Genomic DNA, 17212 nt, shown 5'->3' on the forward strand with positions numbered 1-17212 from the left:
CGTTACAAACCACTGCACCGCGCTGTAACCGCTAAACCAGCAGCAGGGCTAGTCTGGAATTTTGACAGGAGGCGTTACGTAGGCTACGTCGGAAACCTAGGCAAAAAGACATTACAGTAAGTAATGAAATCCTGCGCGTTTGGTCTTGTTGTTGCTTATTGGCTATAAAATTTAGCTTGGGTCGGGTTCGCGCTTGGGCCTTTGTGGCTCAGAGAGAGTGTCTTGAGTGTCCAGTCGGGGAGAACGGCGGTTACAGTCAGAGTGGGCAGCGCGCGCGGCGGCCTGGCAGGACTCATTTTCGTTTGATTATTTAGTTTTAGTTAGCAAGTACGACATGTAGTGCAGTTATTATGTTATAAAACAAAGTCAGGATGTAAATAAGATTGCTGTAGAGCCTTACAGACGACAATGACGGCGTGGGCCTGCGGGCTGTGTTGGAAGTCATTGCAGTCTGTAATGTTTGACGCTGCTGTCTGCCCTGTCCGTGTGCCTGCACATTCCCTGACTCAGCTGATTACATACAATCTCAAAAAAGCCTTGCACGGGGATTGTCCTGTCGTTATCTAGCGTTAGAACAATATGGGTTTACAGTAAGCATGCACACTGCAACTGTTCTTAATAATAAAGCAATGCAGCTGAAGCACAATCAGACGGCATTTATTTATCAGGACAACATGTTTAGACACAATTAAATATTAACTGCGTACTTTCTCTTCTGTAAATATTCACCAATAAATGGTCTGTTATGTACGAGTGAGGGGTAGTGCGCGTGCGATGGCATGTTAACCGTGCAGTGGGGCAGGGTTAGAAAAAAAATCATCTCTAAGTCAAGTGTTAAACACCTGCAAGATTAAACTCAGCTGCACTGCAGATCGGCATCACCAATCCCAAATCTAACAGAGAACCATTGATTTGCTGCCACTACGTGTAAAGGTGTGATAAAGGTCATGTGTTTGTGTGTGTGTGCGTGTTTAAATGTAATTCGTCCCAGTGCAGCACAGAATCAAATGCATGACCTAGGCAGAGGAGGTCTTCTCAGGCTTTTTGTAACCAGTGACTTCTTTAACTCGACATTTCACCCATCCCATCATGCAACATGCAAAAAGTAAACAGACACTTGTTGTTTTATAATAAAATATATGCAGCATATATAGATAGTTACTAGTTATTAATACTAAGTTGATTTTGTTTTAATGGCTATAACCCCCCAAAAAGAGTCCATACTCATTTCTCCTTTAAGGGAAATCATGAGGGATATAACACAGACCACACGCATTTTGTAAAGACGTCACATAGCATTTTCCCTGACAGTTTTAGGGTTAAATGCCCAATGTGACATATTTCACAGTATTAATTTCTTAATTTGGTTTATATCAATTTGTTAAAGAAATGCAGTCAGAACAGTTAAAATATAAAAAGTAAGATGTTGTTAAATCATTAGAATAGTTTAAAAAAAAGGACACAACTTTCATTCAGAATTTTTTTTTTTTTTATTAGCTAGCTCTGTCACATGTGCTAGCCCGGCACGAAACCGTTTTGGAAATGATGTCATGGGCACACAAATTCACAGACTGTCACATGAATGCACCAGGATGTTTATTAGATGTCACTTACTGACCTCATGAGGTAAAGTCAAGGTTAAAGCAGAATAAAGAACTTTCCAGAACATTAAAATTGTTTGTAACACTTGTGTCAAGAACACATGGTGACACAGGTATCACAAACCATTTAAATGTTCTGGAAAGTTCTTTATTCTGCTTTATTCTTGACTTTACCTCATGGGATACAAGCAATAACTCCTTTAGACATAGACAAACAGTGTTGGGAAATTTCCACTTCTAGGCATGCTTAAAGCTGTATAAAGTTCAATAATAGTTAAATTAAAATGCTAACACATTTTGATACATACATATTTACTATAAAACTATAGGTGTCTACTCGCTTCTTGCATGTCTGGCTTTTCCTCTTTCGTTCTCCATCTATCTACATGAAAATGCAAATACAGTATATGCTGTCACAGCATGTCAAACCAGTAGACACTGATATAACCCTAACTACAAAGTCATGTTGACCAATCAGAAGCCTGAATAAAGTTCTCACTGAGTGTGTCACGCTCTGACGTAAAACACATGGCATACAGTGCATACAGAGCCAAAATCAGCATTTTTCCTGTCCACATGTCAACACTAAATTTCTAAATATTTTTACCCAGGTATGAGATTTCCAAAAAGTCCCTTTTCAGGGACCTGAAACTAAGTTTGTACAGTACAGTATGTGAACGGACCTGTTTTTAAACATGTGTATGTGTGGATTAGGCCCGAGTTGTTGATTCAGTTCAAGTGACTGATCAAACAGGCCAGTCACTATAATATCATTGATAATGATGGAGATTTCAAATTCAAATTTTATTTGTCACATACACAGTCATACACAGTACGATATGCAGTGAAATGCTTATACGACTGCCAGTGACCTTAAAAGAAAAGAATAGTAAAAGCTTATACATAAGAAATAATAGGAATGAAAGAAATACTTTAAAAAATAAAATTAACTAGTAAAATATGCTGTACAAAGTAAAATAAGAAATACTTTAAAAATAAAATTAACTAGTAAAATATGCTGTACAAAGTAAAATATACTGTAATAAGAGGAAGAGTTGGATTTCCAACAAACAACAAAAACAGAAAACCACAGACATTTTTATCGTGTTTGTGCTTTGTTCATTCATTCACCTTTGAAGCACAAAGTTCATCCACAAAGCCAGTAAATATGGTTAGGTTTTGCATCAGTGAGCTGAAGCAAACTGGCTTTCATTAGTAAGCACAGCATCACCGAACTCATATTTATGGTGAAGCCAAAAAACACATTTCTGCATGAAATTAATGACAGTAAGGTCTTCTGGCCATGCTTCAATATTTGACTTGAGAGTCAGAGCAGGTTGGATTTCCACCACTGTAAATAAAAAAGCTCCCCTAACTATGCTTTACTGACCTCAAATTTTCCACGGATTCCTTTTGAAAATAGTATACCTCTATCTCTGTCATACTGCACATGATTGATCAGTATTAATCACCTAAAAAACAACAACAACAAAAAAAAACAGACTTCTTGTCTAAAGGACATTTGACTATTTTTCACATTGAAATGTTTACTTTTCATTGGTCCCTCAAATTCCAATCTCAAATGTCCAGCCAGGCATAATAATAACTGACTGTCTTTACATCATTTCCTCTTTGTAAGGAATGGCGGTGAATGTATACTCAACGTCTGTAACCAACGAGAACCTGAGCCGACATGACATGCTGGCATGGGTGAATGACTCTCTCCAGCTCAGCTACACCAAAATAGAGCAGTTATGTTCAGGTGAGTCTCACCATGTTCAGCACTGATCAGACTGACAATTTCACCTGAGCTACTGTACATTCACTGCGCTGGTCATCGGTTCCCCATAAAACTCTCCCTGAATGACTTTTTTTTTTTTTGGTGTGTTTTTATTTATCTGTAGGTGCAGCATATTGTCAGTTTATGGACATGTTATTCCCAGGGTGTATTTTTCTCAAGAAGGTGAAATTTCAAGCAAAACTGGAACACGAGTATATACACAATTTTAAAGTTCTCCAGGCAGCTTTCAAGAGGATGGGTGTGGACAAAGTTAGTCTAATTTTATTGTTTTTTGTGCCATGTCATTTAATTTAATTTTACTACTTAGTAATATGACGTATAATGTTAATCACTTTATGCATTATGAATAAGCAATATAATAGTATATTGGGAGAAAGGTTTGTTATAGTGACCTTATATTTGATTATGTATCAAATGTATCAAATGTATCTGATATAAAAATGTCTGTACCTTGTGCAGACTGAGAATTTGATATTAATTAAGAATTTGAGTTCTAAGGCAGTGAATGTCAATAAGGCTTCAAGATTATAGGACAGCTTAAATTGACTACATTTAATATTCTGAGAGTTTCAAAATTACCTGAATGACTTGTCTGTTCGTAATTAATTGTCTTGTCTCTTACCCAATCAGATAATCCCAGTGGAAAAGCTGGTAAAGGGGAAGTTCCAAGACAACTTTGAATTTGTCCAATGGTTCAAGAAATTCTTTGATGCCAACTATGATGGAAAAGAGTATGATCCTATTCAAGCTAGACAGGGCCAAGACATCGCTCCTCCCCTGAATCCAGGTGAACACTTTACCCACAAACCCAAGAGAACTGGTCCAGGTAACCATAATATTCTACTGCACCTCTGCTGCATCCATCGCTGAGCTTCTACCCTGCAAATGGCCGGTTTGTGCACGGTCTTGGGAATGACTGCTCCATGCTCAAGCTTCCATGAAAGTGAATAGTGTGAAATCGCATTTTGTGGTGAAATATTCAGCTCAGTGCCATTGAGAAAACTCTCAATGCAAACATGACACTAACCCCAAAAGTTGCACAGTGATGACTTGGGCAAATGGTTTTAAATTATGGAGAGGCTAAAAACTAATTATTCACATGTACTCCAAGGATTTTTGTGTTTATTATTAAAAGTCTTTGTGTACAAAATTTTTTAGCAAGTACTATGAAAATTGTATAATTGAGTAAGACACTTTCTAATATTATGCGTAAAATATATATAAAAAAACACCCCTGCAAATTAAACTATAGCTTGGCGTGATGTCATTGGGCTGGATTGGAAATGTGTCTACAATTCAGTCTCTAATACCTTTTCATAATGATGTAACTTTGGTTAAACATGCCTGGAAAGCTAATGTTTTACGGCATTTCTGTTCCTATTTGAGTTTAACCAATGTTACAGAATTAACAAAATGTCCATGCAACAGCTTTAGACTAGAAGGCTGATCTTTATTCAGGCTTTAAACACCCGAGTTAGCCTGGCACGTCATTAAACGTTGCTACTTCTGCATATTTAAAGTACATCAGCTTACTGCATGAAACAATATCTCCTTTATATAGCTTGGTTGTTCTAAGACTATGTCCCATCACTAAAGTTGATTTCATTTTAGGGCCACAGAGAACATCACCAACAGTACCGAAAAACATGCCCACACCACAGAGGGTGATGAACCCACCTGTCAGGAAGAACCCTAGTCTCGCTCGGAATGGAGGTGGCGATGCTGAGATCATGGAGCTTAATCAACAGGTAGAGTCACTGGGAGGGTAAGGACGTCTTAATCTGCCTTCCAGTGTTTCACGTGAGTTGGGTGATGTATAATTGTTTCTTATAATTCTACACAATTGCAAATCTATAACAACAGATTTATTTATCTATTTATCTCCTCTGTTTGTACAGATAAGTGACCTGTTTTCTGTAGTCGTAGTGTAGCAAAAGATTACAATACATCCTGTAATGATTGTCCATTATTCTCATCATGGGTTCAGAAATGTTTGGCTTGTTTATAATGACCTATATTCCTCACAATAGCTCTACCTCTGCCTGCCCTCTCTCTGTAGTAACATAAGTCATCCTTCCGTGTTTTTCCCCCATTTCTTTTGCAAAGTTAATGGAACTGAAATTAACTGTAGACGGTCTGGAGAAGGAAAGAGATTTCTACTTCAGCAAACTGCGAGACATTGAACTGATTTGCCAGGAACACGAGAGCGAAAACAACCCAGTCCTCTCTAAGATAATTGACATCCTTTATGCCACAGAGGTATGCCTGGAGATATTAGAATGGATAAGTAAAGAATAATTTGGTGATAGTTCACACTGGCAAGACAAAGCAATTATTATTATTTTATTTGTGTGTGTGTAACACAGAGCCATGATTTTAGGAACTGCATCTAGTGACAAAGCGACAGTATAACATTTAAATTGAGATTTAATGCAGATTAAATATGAAACAGTAAGAGGGCAGTAGTAGCTCAGGACGTTGCTGATTGATTTTTTTATTTTTTTTGCAATTTAATTTAAAAAGTAAATTCTCAAAAACGTTTACTCTAGTAAAGTAATTACGGCATAAAAAAAAATAGTAATTTCAAGTAATCTGAACAGTTTGTTTCTTGCTAATTTGAATGCAAGTTAAAAAATTTAAGGGAGACGAGAATTAACTCTATTAAATGCCATGTTTCTTTGAATGCAGGAAGGATTCGCAGCACCAGAAGATGAGGAAATAGATGAGCAGGCCCACCTGGACCAGGATGAATACTAAGTGATCCTTTCCATTTCCATCTCTCCCTCCTTTCCTCCCTTTTCATGTCCTAATTCTCTTGCCAACTAACCTCTCCTCCCTCCCCTGCCTTCACTTTGGAATTACTCCCCCATTGCACGCTGTTGATATCTCCTCCATTACCTTTGTATCTATGGATGCCCCGTATGTACTAAGTATCTGTTTGTCTACTCCTACTACAGTTCATGCACTACACCTCAAAGGCCCAGTACTACCCGGCTTACCCCCAGACAACAGCATCAGCAGTGATGTATCCTAGTCATCTCAGCATGTTTTACATTACGACATGGAGAATGAACATGACATCAGACACTGAGGGTAGCACAATGGACTTAACACAGTACTGTACATGGTACGATGAGAAAGTATTTTTGAAGAAAAAGGGAAAAAAGGGGGATACTGCCTGGAATGCAGTTATTTGCCTTAGATCTCCTGCATATTTTGTCATTGCTCTGCACTTGCTCTGTTTATTACAGTCATTCTACAGAACATTTATTTTACTGACAAGCTCGCACAATAACAAATAAGAATACTGTGAATTCTATCAGTCTGCCACATTTGGATCTGCTATTTTGGGTGTTTTTGGATTATGCAGTTACAGAGATTTAATAATGGAAGTGTGGAAAGACAAAAGAAAAAAAAAAGAAATAGTTAAGAAACCAAACACAAAGAATGTAACACATTGCCCTTTTACCATTTAGTAAGTTTTACTGCATATCTAATGGGAGCATGTGAATGTTATACAAGTATAATGAATGATTGATATATTTGTATTATTATTTTTTTTAATGGAGATTAGGGTAAGTTTGTTTGATTCAATACTGCTTGCACTGTTAGATAATGAAACAACTGTTGGAAAGAAAAGTGGTATTTTATACTGATTAATCCAAACAGTGACACTACTGATCAAATGGCATTTAATTAAGGCTTCGCTGCTAATTTTACTGCATCTGTGTATATTGTTTTTATTATTTATTTTATTCTGCTATTGAATAGCATGAGCTGTGTTTTTGTGACTATATTTTATGTTAGGAGTTAAGGCCCAGATGTGAAGGAACTGAATGCTGTTTGCCTAAAGCATTGTGCTGCCTTTACAGTCTGAATCCTCACCCATTGGCATTGGGACTGTCTCACTCATACTTGTTTTGTCTACAAAAAAAATGGACATAATAGTGTAGTTTGCATAAATTGTTTTGCGTTTTATTGAGTAAATAAACAGTTGTAAAAATGGTTGTCTCCAAGTCTGTTTGATGGCTTCATAACTAAACATTAGAGCAAGTCTGGGTTTTAAGAACTATAAAGGAATTATCTGACTCATTTAATATATAAGACATGTGGGATCTTTGGATGCTGTACAAGAGTACACACTGCTACTGTAAGTCATTACATCATCTTTGGTTTAGGGAAGATGTGTTTACTGCAACCTCAGCATTCATGTTCAATCCTGTACTCAGCCACTCATCTTTAAATTGAATGTGTGAGCTATGTCCTCACCAGATTTTCTTTGCTGGTAAAAAGAAAAAAAAAATCAGCTTCCTGAAACTAGATTTTACATTTGTGGTCGGTTTACTATTTTTAAAAACAACATAGCCAAGGAGGATAAAAGGAGCAGTTAATAAGAAGAGATTACAAAATAAATAAACCCACCTGGAAAAAAATGGAAGCACCAGAAATAGAAAATAAAAGTTTATTCCTTATAACTTATAGAAATGTAAAATTCTAACAGGTTTGGACAATGTCTGTTTACTCCACACAGACCGAAGTAAACGCAAGACTCGCGAGTGCCCTCTACAGGCGCAATGTGTACGTGCATCTACAATCATTTAAAAAAAGGATGTCTTCAACCAAATCCAACAATTCAAATATTAAACTCGTTACTCAGATGAGTACAGCAGGTTTTCAATTGGGGCCGCAGAGCTTTTTTTTTTTACTCCCTGGACCAACAGTAAACTGTATTTTCAACTGTATCACGCACGTCAATAATACTGCATTGTTTTTGCTAAATTTTTCCCTTTTTGTCCTGTTATTGGAATAAGGAAACATACGTGAAAACTACTGTACATCGAGTCCCATTACTTATTATTACCATTACTCACATTCACAGTCGACTCCAGAGTTTCTAGACTCACCTAAAAGCTTACTAATACTAACCATCTGTGCGCCTTGTGCTTGTTGCGCATGCGCAAATGCGATCAATTTATTATTTTCTTCTTTAATGCCCCGCCCGTAAATCTGCGCTACTACTCCCAACGACTTGTCAGTTCATGTTTAATATTATTTTTTTAATCGTGTGCAAGCTTTAGTGTACAATTTATTTGCATGGCTAATTTAACAGTCGACTAATGGATTAATGGAAAAGAAAGAGCTAAAGTGTTAAAGCGATAGGTTTTATATTCTGCTATGTTAAGAAAATAAAGCGATACCAGTATGTCAGTAAATGTTACATCCAATAAAACTATTCTGTAAATCTATAGGTAGGATATGGTAAGAAAGTAGCACTGACTGATATAACTATACATTTTTGCTGCCGGTTGAGGGAAAAAAACTAATGACAGAACACCTGTTTGTATAAATTGATTGCGTCTGCGCATGCGCGCAACCAGAAGGCTCACAGATGAATAGTAACCCTTTATCAAGGGCCACTTCTGTCCTGTAGACTGTTAAGGTACAGTAGCGTCTAAACGGACAGCTAACTAAAGCTAACTTAGTGGAGCTTAATTACAGCCTATGAGGTTTGTAAATAATACCAGATTGCGTTTCAGGCAGTAATTACAAAGGTTTGTGCTAAGAATGCAAAGCTAGTTTTTCAAAGCTAGTGCTACAGTATCTTACATTAGCACTCTTATTTTCTTATTTATCAGGTACTTTGTATTGATTAAGATATCAGAAATATATACATTTTATTTTTAGGACCAGCATAAATTAACCAAAGACATCTTATCAGGACTATATAATGTCTTGTTTGTTTGTTTGTTTTTACCTCATCCTAAAATCTAAAAAGTTGGTGAGACTGCTCTGACTTCAGAGTGGATGAATGAGGCATTTCACTTGTTTGTGTTTTTACTTACAAAATTGTTTCTTGGTCCTGCAGTGAGCCCTCACCAAGCATGCAACAAATCCTAGGGCGAAGTAACATTTTTGCTTTGTCCATTAACCATTGCTCACCTCCTTCACAAGGTGTTGTCCTCAAAAAGCGTCACTTCCAGTATGCACTGTCTGGAAGGAGCCAAAGGTTGGCTTTATTAGTGTATAACAAATTTGTCCAAATGAAACAAGGCTCAGAAATTTCTCACTGGCTTACCGCTTGCAGGATTAGCAGCAATGATGAGGTGCAGGACCCTAAGATAAACGAATCAGCACTCTCGAATAAAATGAGTAAGTTTTAGATCTGCACCCACTTATGCTTTCCTTTTGTGTTTGTCTGCTGAAAAAAAAAAAAAAAAACAAACAGACATGCAAGACCTCTGGTGTATCTTTAGACCTACTGAAGCCATCACTACAACACTGAAGTTCATGCATTTCTTTCTGTTGTTTTTTATATATGATGAATGATTTGTAAGGTCAAAGTCCTACTAGTACTAATAGAGTACTGTTTGGAAAATGTGAATGCATTTGTGCTGTGTCTTGTCTAGTAACTTATCAAGAGTTTGTTGTGTGAGTAAGTAAATATGATGTAGAATGTGGATGTTTCAGATATTTGAATAACGGTGACCTTTCATACAACAGACCAGGCTGGTAAACCAAAGAGCTGTACCTCAGATGAGCTATCACCATGCATGGATAAACAGCCTCTGCACATTCCACGAAAGTTTCGCATGAGGGATCAGGTACTATGAAAGATTAATTTTGGATACATCATTATTTGTAGTTTCCTGTCAACAATTATTAAAGCAGCATCGTAATTCTTGTCCTATACTGTACTGTGATGATCATGTTTTTTTTTTCCTGCAGTATGGATACCTTTTGCCAAAAAAACACACAGCAAGGGCTTCAGCCTCTGCCTCATATTTACCTTCTTCACATGTGGAAGGGTTCAACAAGCTTACTCTCAATGTCAAAAGTCTTAAACTTGGAACATTAGACTTTATATTTAGAGGGCCTGTCACAGTAAGTCTTTGGTTTTTTTCAGATTTTAAGACTTTATTGAATTCTCAGCACCATGCTGTTTGTGTTTAGTTTTGGTGCACAAGTAGGTACAGTAGATTTCCTTTGGGTTTTTCCAGCTTCCTCCTACCACCTAAACACACACTAGCAGCTGGTAGGCCTTTGTATGTGAATGTTTGTGTTGCCCTGAAATAACTTGGCATCCTATCCAGTGTATATTTCTACTTGCTGTTTAGAGTTCCTGGCATATAAGAGGCCTATTCTAAAGATCAACTAATTTATATTTATTCCACTGTCACAGTATTTGTTGGTGCAAAGAGATGCCCAACCACTAACTAGTCTGTGTTTCTGTTTAAGTTTTCAGTGGATTATATTGAGATTACAAACAAAGGTAAGATGCACATGATTGATACAGTAATGTGGGTATTGTTTTGCATACTTAAAAAAACAGTCCTACAGTATTCTCTCATCATGTGGTAATGAGTATATTATCTCATCAGTTTTGTCCTTAAATTTAAATGAACTTTTTATTGACCTTTTTAAAATTGTATTGCACCAAATTATTATTTGGAACCAAATTATTAACTCCTTAAAACCTGCTGACCTGTGTGTTTGTTTTTATTTATTTATTTTTTAAATGAAGTGTGGATTCAGGCATTAAACCTCACCAGCTGTGAATGGTGCAAGGGACATGAAGTGGCAGCTCTGGTTCTTCAAATGAACGATCCAGCACTTTGGCATCTGAGAGAGCAGCTTGCCATGTCGACAGATATGGGGATGTCAGATCAGAGCAAGAGTTAGTATCTGAAAGTCTTTACATACTGTAGTTTAACTCCCTAAAACGGTCAACCAGATTTTTTTTTCATATCCATTATAAATGTTATATTGATTTTCCATCATTTTTAATGATATTCCTGTTGCTTTCTTTTTACCCTGACAGATCAACAAGAAAAATACCTCATCATCATCTTTGAGAGTGCACCAACAGTGTTGGAGGAAGCCACGCTAGAAGAAATATTTACAGAAATCGGCAGGCTTAGAAATTTTAGTAACTTCTTTGTCAAACTTGCATGTGAGGAAGCGACCAGCAGACTAATGGGATACAACTGTTCTCACAAGGTGACTTGTCATGGAATTGTGAATCTTCTACCTTAAAGAATGAATTCCTTCATTGTTTGAGTCTACCTGGCTGAAAAAAGAAATTGCACACACAAGGTTTCATTGAGTTAGCTTTAGTTTTGATTTGACTCAGTTTGTGGGTAAAAATGATACCTTATGTTGTAGCACAACTGTTTTACAATTTAAGTCTTGGGATATGCCTGTACCATCAGGGAAAAATTACATTGATGTGATAACCTCGCCATTCAGTAGATTCACTTCATCGGCTGGCTTCATTTTATTGCCACATAACTTTGCTGAGCCTAGGCCTAATCAACTAAAGCAACCCCAGATCATAACACTCCCTTTAGAGGCTGGTCACCTTGAGACACTTGTACGTTTTACCCTGAGGCACATCACTTTAAACTTGACTTCTGAACTCATCCGAACACATGGGCTTTTTTCATTGCTCCAAAGTCCAATCTTTAAACTCCCTAACAAATTGAACCCTTTTTTCTGGTAAATCTTAGTAAGAAGTGGTTTTCTTATGGCCACATAGCTGTTCAGTCCCAATCCTGTAAATTCTTATCACATTATAGGGAAATGCTCTAACTTTCAGTATTAAACACAACTATGGTTTTTAGTGTTGATTTACTGATATTTTTTACCATGCACCTTTTTCTCCTCAGTGTTTCATTTTATTTTATTTATCAATATTGTTAATCTAAAAGATTTTTTTATAACGGGTAGATGTTATACATTATCTCCTTCCTTTGTGTTGGGATTAGGAATTATACTCGGTTGCCTTTTCACCCACTAATGTTCAAAGCGGCATAACAACCCTGAGTGTCTCAGACAGTGAAGATGATGACCTGATCAAGGGCTCATCCTCACACACTCAATCAGCCAAAATGTGAGTGAGTTCAATTTGATGTGTTTAATTGGATGTGATTTTAGTAGCAATTCTAGAGGCTTTTCCTCTCCAGACTGGTCATATACCCACCTCCCCCAGCTAAGGGTGGCTTTTCCATCACAGAGGAGGACCTCGGTTGTCTCGACGAGGGCCAGTTCCTTAATGATGTGATAATAGATTTCTATTTGAAGTAAGTGCTAGCTTTAATGTGTGGGTGTTGTTTAAGAAGACTTTTTTTGTTTATTGTATATTTTGTTTGCATCTCAGATATTTGGTTTGTAAGAAGTTAAAGGAGGAGGATTCCAAGAGGTGTCATGTGTTTAGCTCCTTCTTTTACAATAGTCTCACTCAGGATGACCTGAAAGAGGATTCAGATAGCACAGATTTATCGTAAGTCTGAAAACTATAGACCATGCAATTATTGGATGTTTATGCATTTTAAAATATTATGTTTGCCAAAATCTCCATAGCATTCAAGAGAGGAGGCATAACCGGGTGAAAACATGGACCAGACATTTTGATATTTTCAAGAAAGACTTTATTTTTGTCCCAATTAACCAGTCGTGAGTTCTTCTTTCTCTTATTTTTTTCGGTGGAGGTAGAGTAACTCTTCTTATGTCTAATATCAGTTTCAGATTGAAGCCTTTTTGGGCCTTTTTATGTTAACTAATTAAAATATTCTCTTAGTGCTCACTGGTACCTGGCTGTTATCTGCTTCCCGGGCCAAGCATCATGCTGCTCCATCATGGATATTTGTAAGAATAAGAATGAGGAGAACTCGTTTACTCCCAGTTCACCTTTTTCAAACCCCATGTCACTTTTCTACAGACACCAAACATCTGAGCAGGTTTCCAACTGGAGTACAGATGAAGGTAACAGTACACTCAGTGCTGATTGGTTGTTCAAATTCCTGTTAGGACAGTGCATAAATATGGTGACACTGCACTGTTGGCACATTTCATTTGTTGATGGATTATGCTGGATTGCACCATATTAAATTTAATGCAATTTTAATTGAATATTTATTCATTAACTCTTACAGATATTCAGATAAAAAAAATTGGCAGAAGGCATGTTTCTTACCCAATTGGGGTCATTTTTAGTGACTGTATTTTGATAATAATGCACCTACTGTATTATTAGGTGTCCTACCCAAAATGAGTCATAATAAAATGTGTGGGTGTGAAAAATTGAGAAATTTCTTTAATAAGAAAAAGCTTATTATTATCTTAAATAAGTAAAAAGTATAGTAGTACCCAAACTGTGTACTGATCTCTGTGGCATCTACTGTACAGGGTGATGCGCCAGCAAGGAGACATCTTTGTAAATGAAACTGAATCGACAATCCAAAAATAATGGAGTTCTTGGCCTCAGTAAATGTGTCACTTAGAATTGCCTATTTCGCATATGATTGAAAAAAGCACTTTTAACTGTGCTGGCTTATATGTATCTTTTAAACAAAGGTTTGTTTTGCTTATGACCATAAGGCAGGGTTCTTATTATTTTATAATTTTTATCTCAAGTCTAAATTGGTGCAGTTGCTTTTAAAATAAAAAAATAAATAAAATTAATAAATAATGTGGTGAAACATAACCCTCCTCTCAGTCTTTACATGGTGTTTCTGCTAGGTGAGATGGATGAAGGGTTCTACTTTCTTTCAGATAATGAAATTCAGGTAATTTGGTCAATGTGATTTTGATTCCATAGATTTTTTTTTTAACTGATTTCAGTTTGTTTTGCTTATTGTACGTTTTAAATTCCTTCTTTGTAGCATGATGGAACAAGCAAATATGCATCTAAGATAAGTGATACTACTGCCAAACGGTAAGTACAACACTCGAGTCTCATGTCTCTCTATAACATGCCTTTGGCTATCAAAGCAGACTTTTAAAAATATTGTTAGGCTACACTTTATTTTTGGCATCTTATTTTGTGTTTTTATAATGCATTTGTAGGCCCTGTATTCTCATTATGGATTCCCTCAGCTGTGGTGACAAGCCAACAGTGGTAAAAGTGCTCCAAGAGTAAATATTTCAAGAAATCTAATTAATTATTTGAATTGTTCTTCTATTTTTTTTTTCTCACTTCTGCCTGCTTGCACATGAATCCAGGCCAATCCAAAATTAGTCAAGCCCTGTCTGCTCCAAAACTTTTGATTACCCAAAGTTTTTAAAAGAACATCTCCTTCTTTTTATATATTTTACATATAAATGTCTCTAAAGATTATACAGGATGGTGTGCAGGGGAAAAAAAGCTTTGAATGAGCAACAGTTCTGTGGGTGGAAATGTTTAGTTGTTGAAAGGTTGGAGGAAAATTACTAGATTGGTTCAGCTGCCAGGAAACATATAGTAACTCAAATAATTTCTTTACAACTGTGAGCTGAGAAAGATCTTGCATGAACAAACATAAAACCTGGAAGTGGATGGGGTAGCACAAGACAAATTAAGTTTTAATTCTGTTAAGCCAAGAGCAAAAAGTTTTGCTGTCTCACATATTCTGTGAATCTTTTTTTAAACCATAGTTGTAGAGTGCTTATTTGAGTTATTGAAGTCTGCTTTTTAATATGTAGGGTATTTTATTATATAGAATGTTCTCTCATATGATTTTTATTTTTGTTCCATCATTCTGTCACACCACAAGGTAACAGAGTTCCCAAGTTTACTCCACTTTAAGGTTGAACATTAACCAAAGATCTTGACCTGTATCTGCATTTTTTTTTCACTATTCTGCTGCTACAAGATTGAATAATTATCTAACTGCATGAAAGTGCAGGTGCATATTTATACAAGTGTATATACTTAACCACTTTATCAAAAAGTGTATGTGAATTGGGATGTTTGTGTTCTTGTGTATTTATATGTCATAAATAAAAAGGTATTTGGAGATGGAGTGGCGAGTGAGAAAAGGCTCAGTGTGGAGTTTTGGGAAACGAGCCATGAAGGGATGGAGAGTACAGGTCCCGCAGCAGGATAATCATACTGATTGTGGAGTTTATGTTTTGCAGTATGTGGAAAGCTTCATTACAGTGAGTATGCAACTATGATTATAACTTTATTAATTTGGTCTGTCAGCAGCTTGATTTATTGAAAATATGAGGGACATTCAAGTAAAACTTTTGATTGTGCCGAATAACAGAACACATTAATGGGACTTAAAACTGTGTTCATTTCTCTTTTGTAATCTCCTGCTGAACTAATGCACTTATCCCAGCATGTTACTAGTGCTTGAATACCATAAATGTAGAAAGTTTTCCCAGGACACCAGAGCCATAATCGAAATGCCTACTTCACCCTGGACTCCCAGGAACTCATTTTAAGACCCAAACAGGTGGAAATCAAGGTCAGAACTGTACTGGGGATGTGGAAATGCCTCCCAGATGATTTCCTGTAATTACAAGCAGTATTCATGAAAGGTTGTTTGTACAGTTCCCACTGACAGATGTGGCTTTGCCGGAAGTTGATGACACGTTATCTGTGGATTTTTTAAAATTACTTTTCCCCCCTCTTTTCCACCATCAAGGAATAGGCAGTGGGCTCCAGATTTTCATTCACTGACAACGGTTTTACTTAAAACGTTTGCACCATTCAGATGTTTTACTGCAGCTGAGAGTCTTATCACCATACTGTGCTTGAAATCGTCTGTAAATGTCAATCGCTTTGTTCATGAGACGTTTGACTTGAATGCCCCTTATATTTTATTTACTTTGACTTGATTTGAATTCCCTTTATTTTTTTAATATTATATAATTTCTAGAACCCACCAAAAAAGTTCCATTCGTCCATGGATCTGAGGGACTGGTTTTCACAAAGACTTGTGAAAAAAAAGCGGGAAAAAATTAAACGCCTTATTTATAGACTCCATCAACAACAAGCTGAAGTAGGAGTATGAGTGCCTCCTAGAGATTGTCCTCAATATTGCAAACACAACTTCAGCTTTCAAACGTCTGTAATGATGGAAGGATTTTGTTTTCTGTGTTACTGTAAGACAATGCAAGACTTTGTTTGTAAGATAATTAAAACAGTATATTGCAAAATAAATATTTTAGTTAAATCTGTTTGGTTTATTGACTTAACTAGATACTGTATTTTCATTCAACCTTGGTTCAGTTGTAATTAGTGTTTTTTTTTTTTTTTGTATTTTGAAAAAAATAGGTTAAAAGTAATAAGACAGTAGGCCATGTCCTACTCATTAGGTGGTGTTAATCAATTATTAGTAGTCCTATCCTGTTTAGAATTATCCATCTGCCCTGTAAATAAACCAACATATGGAATGTGTAACATGAGCATGGAACTAGCATTTTTTTTTTTTAAAGAACAGATGTTCATTTATAATAATAAATGTTCATTTATTATTTGTTTTTTTATTTATTATATGTGCAACTACAAAAATACTTGGTTGGTTAAAAGATGTGCATGGACAAGCATTTAGCATATGTTGTGGCGTGATAAATTATAAATGTCACATTAAAGTCATGTTGTAGGTAATTAATTATTGTTTAAGTTTACATAATTATGTGGATCAATTCACTTTCTTTGTCATGATATCCTCAGCACACACACACACACACACACACACACACACACACACACTTGTGCTTCATTATGTGTAGTTTATCAGAATTAGGGTGGCACTGGATAACTAATATTAAAGTCAGCATGAGCTGTTTCAAATTTTCCTAAGATCATGATGTTAAACCTACAAGAGAGGTGGGACTTCCAGTTTAGTAATGACCCAATCACTTAATGCATGTTTAGTCGGGGTAACAACAGGCCTAGCACTAATATGTTTTGTTCTAAGCTATAATAGGAGAAATGTGCAGCATGGAAAAATAAGGTCCAGTGTAAACATGTAAACGACGCTTTTACAGCCATCTATTGCTAAGTAACCTGAGGCAGTTGCAAATGGAGACAGGGATCAGG

The 17212-nt window shown here is 36.3% G+C and overlaps 2 protein-coding genes across 6 annotated transcripts; both read left to right on the forward strand.

Moving 5' to 3' along the window:
• mapre3a (microtubule-associated protein, RP/EB family, member 3a) lies at positions 1 to 7406 on the forward strand. Of its 3 annotated transcripts, XM_053509526.1 has the most exons (8): positions 1 to 116; positions 3241 to 3363; positions 3506 to 3651; positions 4033 to 4228; positions 5014 to 5150; positions 5509 to 5661; positions 6091 to 6159; positions 6360 to 7406. In XM_053509526.1, the coding sequence occupies exons 2-7, from the start codon at positions 3243 to 3245 to the stop codon at positions 6157 to 6159; spliced, it is 822 nt and encodes a 273-aa protein (XP_053365501.1). In that variant the 5' UTR covers positions 1 to 116; positions 3241 to 3242; the 3' UTR covers positions 6360 to 7406. The 3 variants fall into 3 exon arrangements, with proteins under 3 accessions (XP_053365501.1, XP_053365500.1, XP_053365502.1); XM_053509525.1 differs by having other exon boundaries at positions 6091 to 7406; XM_053509527.1 differs by having other exon boundaries at positions 4033 to 4189; positions 6091 to 7406.
• A 1371-nt stretch (positions 7407 to 8777) lies between these two features.
• Positions 8778 to 16363, forward strand: senp6b (SUMO specific peptidase 6b). 3 transcript variants are annotated; one of them, XR_008361884.1, is made up of 18 exons: positions 8778 to 8842; positions 9269 to 9409; positions 9488 to 9552; positions 9904 to 10004; positions 10129 to 10284; positions 10639 to 10672; positions 10925 to 11077; positions 11222 to 11400; positions 12168 to 12292; positions 12366 to 12482; positions 12560 to 12682; positions 12763 to 12855; positions 12980 to 13164; positions 13921 to 13967; positions 14064 to 14116; positions 14248 to 14299; positions 15168 to 15318; positions 16047 to 16137. XR_008361884.1 is itself a non-coding variant. In XM_053510381.1 (18 exons), the coding sequence occupies exons 2-18, from the start codon at positions 9285 to 9287 to the stop codon at positions 16179 to 16181; spliced, it is 1911 nt and encodes a 636-aa protein (XP_053366356.1). In that variant the 5' UTR covers positions 8778 to 8842; positions 9269 to 9284; the 3' UTR covers positions 16182 to 16363. The 3 variants fall into 3 exon arrangements, 2 of the variants coding, with proteins under 2 accessions (XP_053366356.1, XP_053366357.1); XM_053510381.1 differs by having other exon boundaries at positions 14248 to 14316; positions 16047 to 16363; XM_053510382.1 differs by lacking the exon at positions 8778 to 8842 and having other exon boundaries at positions 9248 to 9409; positions 14248 to 14316; positions 16047 to 16363.
• The last annotated feature ends 849 nt before the right edge of the window (positions 16364 to 17212 follow it).

The sequence above is a fragment of the Clarias gariepinus genome, chromosome 13, assembly GCF_024256425.1.
Source record: "Clarias gariepinus isolate MV-2021 ecotype Netherlands chromosome 13, CGAR_prim_01v2, whole genome shotgun sequence".
Classification (NCBI taxonomy): Eukaryota; Metazoa; Chordata; class Actinopteri; order Siluriformes; family Clariidae; genus Clarias; species Clarias gariepinus.